At 46.9% G+C, this 7518-nt stretch overlaps 1 protein-coding gene across 2 annotated transcripts in view; it reads right to left on the bottom strand.

The window, feature by feature from the left end:
* Positions 1-498: 498 nt before the first annotated feature.
* VWA5B1 (von Willebrand factor A domain containing 5B1) overlaps positions 499-7518 on the bottom strand; it is a 53004-nt gene continuing 45984 nt past the window's right edge. The window contains exons 16-22 of one of the 2 annotated variants that reach the window (XM_072426071.1): positions 6127-6438; positions 4217-4354; positions 3841-3969; positions 3533-3607; positions 3250-3319; positions 3055-3172; positions 499-2793 (exon numbers count right to left, since the gene is read on the bottom strand). In XM_072426071.1, coding sequence (XP_072282172.1) covers positions 2074-2793; positions 3055-3172; positions 3250-3319; positions 3533-3607; positions 3841-3969; positions 4217-4354; positions 6127-6438 — 1562 coding nt within the window. In that variant the 3' untranslated portion in view covers positions 499-2073. The remainder of the gene's footprint in view (positions 2794-3054; positions 3173-3249; positions 3320-3532; positions 3608-3840; positions 3970-4216; positions 4355-6126; positions 6439-7518) is intronic. The other variant, XM_072426072.1, reaches the window with a different exon arrangement.

The following is a 7518-nucleotide window of genomic DNA, read 5'->3' as shown; positions in this document are numbered from 1 at the left end:
GCTCTATGGAGAGGGGAGGGGGAGAGCGACGGAGCGGCACCCTGCTGCGAGCTCTCCCCTTCCCTTTCATTACGATCGGCTGTCGTCCATCGTCCGTGGATCCGGCAGGTCGGTCGTCCGGACGATGGACGACACCGACTGTACACACGGAAGATTTTCGCCCGATAATTGGCCGATGCCGATTATCGGGCGATAAAAATCTGCCGTGTGTACGTAGCTTAAGTCTTTCTGTCTTTTATGATCCTTTCCAGTGACACAGCACCATCCTGTTCCATGGGGACGGGTGGATGAAAGAGCGGCACCCTGTTGTGCTCTCCTCCTAGGGAAGGCACAGTAGTCACCCCGATTGGTGGATTGATGAGCAATGTCCAGGAACATCCAAAGTTTACCTATTGGTAGTTTGAGGTTTTCTGGGAGGTTGCAGAGGCAGAGATGGGAGGTCAGGAAATTTCCCCCAAAAACCAGGAACGTGTAAAAACCCCAAAAATCAGACAGAAGCCAGAAAATTATATTTAATAATAGAATCTCAAACACCAGAACCCCATGCATAGACCAGATCCCACATTCCTGCAAGTGATTCCCCAACCCCGGATCCCCCAATACAGCACAGAAGATACCACACACCACGTAATGCTACCACGTGGCTGCTTACATTCTCACAGAGAAGACGGGCAGAGCTGGGCATAACCGGGGCACCGCCAGCCCCTCCCACCCAGACTGGACACACCCCTTCCGGTATTGGGAAGGAGACGCCAAGGCTCACACATCGGCACACACGCACAAGGCTGGAAGACCACCATATATACAAACGTAGATGACGCTACATCACTAGAGACGGCAGAACTGACCACCATGAGCACAACGGGGCAGAGAACCATGCGAAGAGCTCGTGCCAGCAGACCAATGAGATACTGAATTATAGAAGGCTGGCAGAGAGAAATATATCAGTTCAAAACGATCACTGCCTGGCCTTCCCACCATGGGCACAATATGGACTACCCAGTCCTAACTGCTGGCATCTGAACCTGGTCTGTTCCACCAAGAGGCACGGCCATGCCAGGGGAACAACTTTCCCACCTTTGCAATCTTTACCCACCCATAAGGGCTTGCTGTACTCTTCTTTATGCCCTGCTACGCACCTTCTAGTGGTTCCTCGCCAAAGGTCTCTATGGTGGAATTAGGCTTTGCCCTCTCTGTTCCCACTTGTGTCAATGTTGCCACCTTATGATCCATGCAACCTCGCCTACGGTAGAAGTATCTACCATCTTTGCCCTCCGTCATCTTGCCAATTTGCTAAATTGGAAGCACAACTTTGCTCATCCAAGAGGCTTCTCTACCCAAGAAAGGCCCCAGTGAGCAAATTTTACCCCCTTGGACCTTTATCAACTGGTTGGCATCTTACTCGTGTTGTGATAGCATAATGAGGGCCATTGAGATTCACATTAGTGGGACTCTGAATTACTGAACTCCCATTGGACAGGTACGTGTGACCTCATCACCGGTCAACCATGGCACCCAAGAATGCCCCATATAAGTGCCCTATTGTGCCAAACAAGAAGCAGCATTGTTTCTGTTAGGAAACCTTGGCCATATTCTTCATCCCTCCACGCCATCTGAGCCTCAATACAAACAATTGGCCTGGAATGAACTTTCACTGGTATTTGGAGCTACTTAGTGAATCCTTATCATTATTCACCAATATTGCACTTTGGAAAACAATAAAATCTTAGGCATTTGAGGAGGAAACTCATCGTCTCCACCAATGGATGTAGAATCTTGAAGGCCTTTTTGCAAGTCCTTCTAGGAGGACAGTTTTACCCCCCCCCCCAATCCTGGCCATCTTGGTAGGATGCACTTAATTCAGGAACCAGACCCCTGCCCGAAACGTCAGCCCTCCCTATCCGCCTCCGGATTCTCAACTGCTCCCTCTGCTGGCCGCACAACACATTCAGCGCCAACATGCAAAGACGTCACTTCAAACCCACCAACACTGAGAGAACAGATAAACGTCTTCACAGAACAGCCATACCACGACATACAGATGTTTTTGCTTCACATCGCTTAATGTTTCTGCTACATACTGCTGGGATTGTAGCATAGGACGTTAAACTGCAGGTTTTCGTCCCAGTGTCGCAGCAAGACGAAGAGCTGCTGGGCCGCCGATTTGACTGTGGCCAGGGTGCGTCCCTCGGGGATCCGCTGCTTACATAACCACCTATCGGCTTTGGAGGCCAGAAGCTCCCATTCTATGAAATAAGCTGCGGAGTTATTCTCCAACCAAGCCAAGGCCACGGCAGTAGCCCAGATCATGCTTTCTGGATGAGACTTGCGTTGCTCCTCGATGCTCTCCATCCACGACTGCACTTCGGTGCCATCGGACTCCGACCCCAAACCGCTGTCTGTGTGGATGGAGGAGGAGTCCTGTACACTTTCGGGAGAAGAGAACCGCCGGATAGAAAGGACTGGAAGGGACAGTTCATTGTCCGTCTTTGAAGAGCGAGAAGGACTATCCAAGGCACTGCTGGACAGGTGCCTCGTTCGGGTTGGTTGGCTGACATCTTCTCCGAAGCCATTCACCGTGGCATGGAGGTCATTTTCCGGTGCCAGCAGCTGGCACGTGCCCGGAGGAAGGCTGGTGTCCTTTTTGGATGGAGAACTGTGAGACATCGGACTGAGGGCGGCACGGTGACTGCTGAAAGGCGATGTCCACTTGAGCTTGTCTATCGGGATGTTTGCAGCATCGGCAAAAGCCTGGTTGAGCAGGAAACCTCCGCAAGCCAACTGCAGAGACACCTAGAAGGGGAAATGGCATCATTAGTCTGGCAGATATCACAAATGCCAAAAATACAGAATTAAAGGGAAGAGAAATAAGAGGAGGAATCATGATAATCAACAGCATACTACAGATGAGCGGTCTTTTCGAAAAAAGATCCAATGGGCAATCGCCCTTCTTGCCGGTACTCCGGCCTGTCCCTGATAAGCCCCCAGCTCTATGATGGTTGGTATAAGCTAACCAATGGTTTTGTGTTGGTACAACCTGACCGTTCACCTTACCAGTGGTAAATAATCAATGTTCTTCTCGCTCTCGCTCTCCTCGCTGCCTTTCCCTGGAGATTTGATCATGAATCCCTTTGCTGCACGAGTCAGAAGCCGGGTCTTGTTAAGAGACAATCTGTAAAGAGAGCGGAGATTATGGATTTGGAGGGGTAAGAGGGCAAGCTGTCACTAAACACCGTCAAGTCACCTTACCTAGCCGCAAAGAGACTTTCTATGGACCTCTGAGAATGGGAAGAGGAGACGGAAGGACTGCGCGGGGCACCTATATATATATAAAGAAAGAAGAATGGTAAACGATCTGGAAGACCTGCAACTTCTTATCACATGACTCCACTTATTCCATATTGCGGTGCTGGGAACACGTAGATGCCTTAGTCCTGGTTTTAGCTGCTATAGGGGTAGCTAGGATGGAAATATGAACGCTTGGATAATGAAGACAGCCGCATAGTCCACATTCTCCGATCGCAGGACGTACCTTGTGGAAAGCTGCATCGTTCCCACCCAGAGGAAACGGGCGTTGTGCAGGGTGAAGTCGCTGTCTCATCCACATCTGTCATGCAAGAAACACAAAGTAAATGCAGATGCGTTGGGTTTCAATATTAGAAATGGCCGCCCGACATTGGTTTCCTATTTTAGTTTACACCCACGAGGAGGCTTCTCTGGTATCGGATGGTTCATCTCAGCATGCCAACCCCTGACAGTTAGCACATATCATGCAAACCACATCATATATATATATCAGGATATCATATTTCTAAGAGTTGTTATTGGTGGTGCCCTTACTGAAAAATCGGTCCTCTGACGGTTCCGACACGCACGTTGACTGGGAGCGTCCGAGGCCGATGGAGAATCCTCGTAGGCGGCGACTTCCGGAGCTCAGGCTCCTCTGGGAACCCTGCTTAAGTGCGGCACCTAGCAGGGAAGGAGCGCATCCTCTTCAGTCAGGGGGGAGGGGCCTCCAGACAAAGACAGAGAGAGAGAGGGCCAGACGAGAGACGTACAGTTAACAGGACAGAATGCAGGACGGGCTGCAGGAAACGGTGAGGGTCAGTACATGAGACACAGGAGGAAAGCAAACATAAAACCCAGATCAAAGCAAGCAGTGAGGGCCACTACTAAGCTGGGTGGAGCACAAGGACACAGAGTACTGGGCTACTACCTGTGTTGGCGTACTCCACAACGCTGGGCAGGTACGAATTGCTGCTCAGATCGACGGGAACAAAAGCCGTGTACTTGCTGATGACGTTGCAGGCTTTGCTGGCATGGATGGCGTTCAGCTGGAACCTTCGCCCAATGCCTGAGAAATAAAAACACACAAGGAATGATGGGGATACGAGATGTGGCACATGGAAGTATCGGGTCACCCCAAATGTCAACAATAGGATGGGCGGTAGTATGAGGGTAGCTGTAGGGTGATGTCACTTAATAAGATGATGTCACACTATAATGTCTATGGTGATGTCACTTGTTTGGATGATGTCACGCAACAAGATAATGTCATGCGTTATTCTGTATAGTGATGTCATTCTATTGGATGATGTCATACTTGGTGATGTCACTTTTATTGGATGATGTCATGCTTTAGTCTGGTGGTGATGTCATTGTATGGGATGATGTCATACTTTGGTGATTTCACTTGATTAGATTGAACCATGCTTTATTGTGTATAGTGATGTAATTTTATTAGATGATGTCATATTTTGGTGATGTCACTTGATTAGATGATGTCATGCTTTGTTCTATATGGTGATGTCATTCTATTGTATGATGTCATGTTTTGGTAATGTCACTTTGATTGGATGATATTGTGCTTTCTTCTGTATGGTGATGTCATTGTTTGGTATGATGTCATACTTTGATGATGTCACATTGATGATGTCATGCTTTATTCTGTATGGTGATGTCATATTTTAGATTATGTTGTGATCCTATTCTTTATTATATAGTCTGGTCGGAGGACACCAAATGAAGAGAAATATTTATAATGGAAACAGAAGGAAATATAAACTATCAGGAACACCCGGCCTCCCTCTTCATTCACCCAGATAAAACGTCCTTTCACTGTTCTTGAGGATTCCAGAACACTACTCGGCCAATTATCCGCTGCACCGCGGCGGGGGGAGGTGAAGATTCTGTTCACCTGTCATCCCCTGTCTGTTCTCACGTCCTCTATGAATATTTCATGCACAAATATCAGGGAGGAGATGTCCGAGGTGAAATGAGGGAAAGGAGGGAAAGTTTATTTAATTAAACTGCAGCCCTCCGGAATCTTCCTCTTCCAGCCATCCACTGCCAGTCTGTAGCAGCTAGAAGATGTACAGAGGCCAGGCCTATAAGGGTGCATGTGACTAAAGATGGCCGCAGACTTAAGAAGGCAGCTCATTGGCTGCCCTCAGACTGGGAAATCCCCTGAGCTCTGTTTAGAAGCTCCATATGCAGATTTAGTTCTGCAGGGGAGGATCTAGGAAGAGGTGTGCCATGGTGCCAGCGCCAGCCTATTGGACAACATATTGGAGATGATTGGCAGGCTGTCTCTCTCTGTCTGGACACACCCACAGAGAGCTACAAACAATAAATGGCAGCCTGGGCCTATATTTTGTATGTGACCCCAGGAGTTCATTCATTCTAAAAAAAAATCAGGAAAATGCTAGAAAATTGAACAATCATATATGTGAGGATGTTTAGAGATCACATGACTATTTTTTCCAAATGCTGCAAAGCAGCAGTAACATGGTAGGAATCCTTTCCAAAGGATCCGCTAGTTGAGCGATATGCATCATGCTGGTCATTTATTTATTATGGGGTCCAGTCTATTCTGTAACACAACTGCAGGTTGGCATGCTGGGAATTGTAGTGTCACAGTGGCAAGGGATAAGGATGGAGGCCACACAAAAAAACATTAGGGCCCCCCTGTCACTCTAGTCCACGCCTAAAGGCATTTCTTCAGTTTCCCCAGGCTACATATAAAATCCTATTTCCCCCATTTGTGTTTGGAAGAGGATATTTAAGACTCGGGGCCCCATAGCAGTTGTATAATCTGCTGTGGATGGGGTCTGACCCTCCCACTACCGTGCTCGATTTCGGTTTCCCTCTCGGCCAGCTGCTCGAAGTCTCGGATGATGGATTTGGCGGCCAGGTGGTGGAAAGTCTCGTTCCATAGGTCGCTCTCATCATCATCTCGGTTCTGCCGCTCTCTGAAGAGCTCCTGGATGTCAAAGGCGATCTCCCATTGGACCGGCTGGTTCCCCTTCAGCCCCCTGACCACGGCTTTGCACGCTGATGGTGAGTGAGGGGCCGGGGGCCGGATCCCGGGGACCTGATCCTGGTGCGAAGACTCTGAGTCCATTTCTGTCTCGAAAGTAAAGCAAGGATGGTGACAATCTGCGGGGGAAAACATATCAAGGGGAAAAGCAATGCCTTTGTGTCCTAACCCAACCAAAAAAATTACAATGTATCTTTATATAACAAACTGAGCGTTGGCCAATCAGAAGCCATTGCATTGCAGGGTGCTGTTAGTCTAACATGTTTCAAGCAATGGGCCCCTTGCTCCCCTTAACCGTGGCTCAGATTTTCCACCAATAAAGAATAATGAATTGCAGCTCACAGCCGCCTGGGGACCAATGCAACGCAAATTTTAACTATTTTCTAAGCGCTATAAATACTGCGCTACACCCACTGCAGGATCGATTCGCCATCTCGGTGCCTTTGATTAATTAAAAGGAGAATGCCGGGCTTGTTCCACAAAATGCATCCGGCCGGCTTTCCCCCCGCCACCGAGCGGCTCATTCATAATAATGCCTATTAAATAATTCACCATCAGTGGGAATCCTTTGTGCTCTGCGGTTGGTTTCACTGATAGTGAATTCAGACGCGGCTTCAATTACACGGCAGATCCACATAATAAAAAACTCGCCATCATGTGAGACGGACCGTGCTGAGGGGATCCACAAATATTGTAGATTGGTGATTGGGCTCCAGAGCACAATGGGTGTCATTCCTAAAAATATTTTAAAAAATTGGTATCTACATTTTATGTTTTCACACAATTTTTACCTGAATTTTACAAAATTTGGGTAAAATTTGGGGGAAAGCAATTATCAATGAACCCCTCTGTATTAGGAACCTAAAAGACACAAAAAGTGCAGCAGAGGCTCCAATTAGAATATTTTTGCATTTTTATGATCCCTAATTTCCTTTTTTTCATTGTTTACAACAGGGCATTTATTTAAAATTTATTAATTCAAAACAGGTTGAATATTTCATATTTGACAAAACGACATCACAAAAAATACCCAGTTTGTATTTTTGAAAACTGCAAATTTTTGCCATGGAAAAGATATTTTAATAATTATAAACATTTTTTAGGTTTGCAATAAAACAATAATAATTCAAAATAACTAAATAATAATAATAGTATGGAAAATAATAATAATTTATTTAAAATGAACATAAAAATAATAA

This window comes from Pyxicephalus adspersus, chromosome 11, assembly GCF_032062135.1.
Source record: "Pyxicephalus adspersus chromosome 11, UCB_Pads_2.0, whole genome shotgun sequence".
In the NCBI taxonomy this organism is placed as follows: Eukaryota; Metazoa; Chordata; class Amphibia; order Anura; family Pyxicephalidae; genus Pyxicephalus; species Pyxicephalus adspersus.
This window is presented reverse-complemented; position numbering and strand designations above follow the sequence as displayed.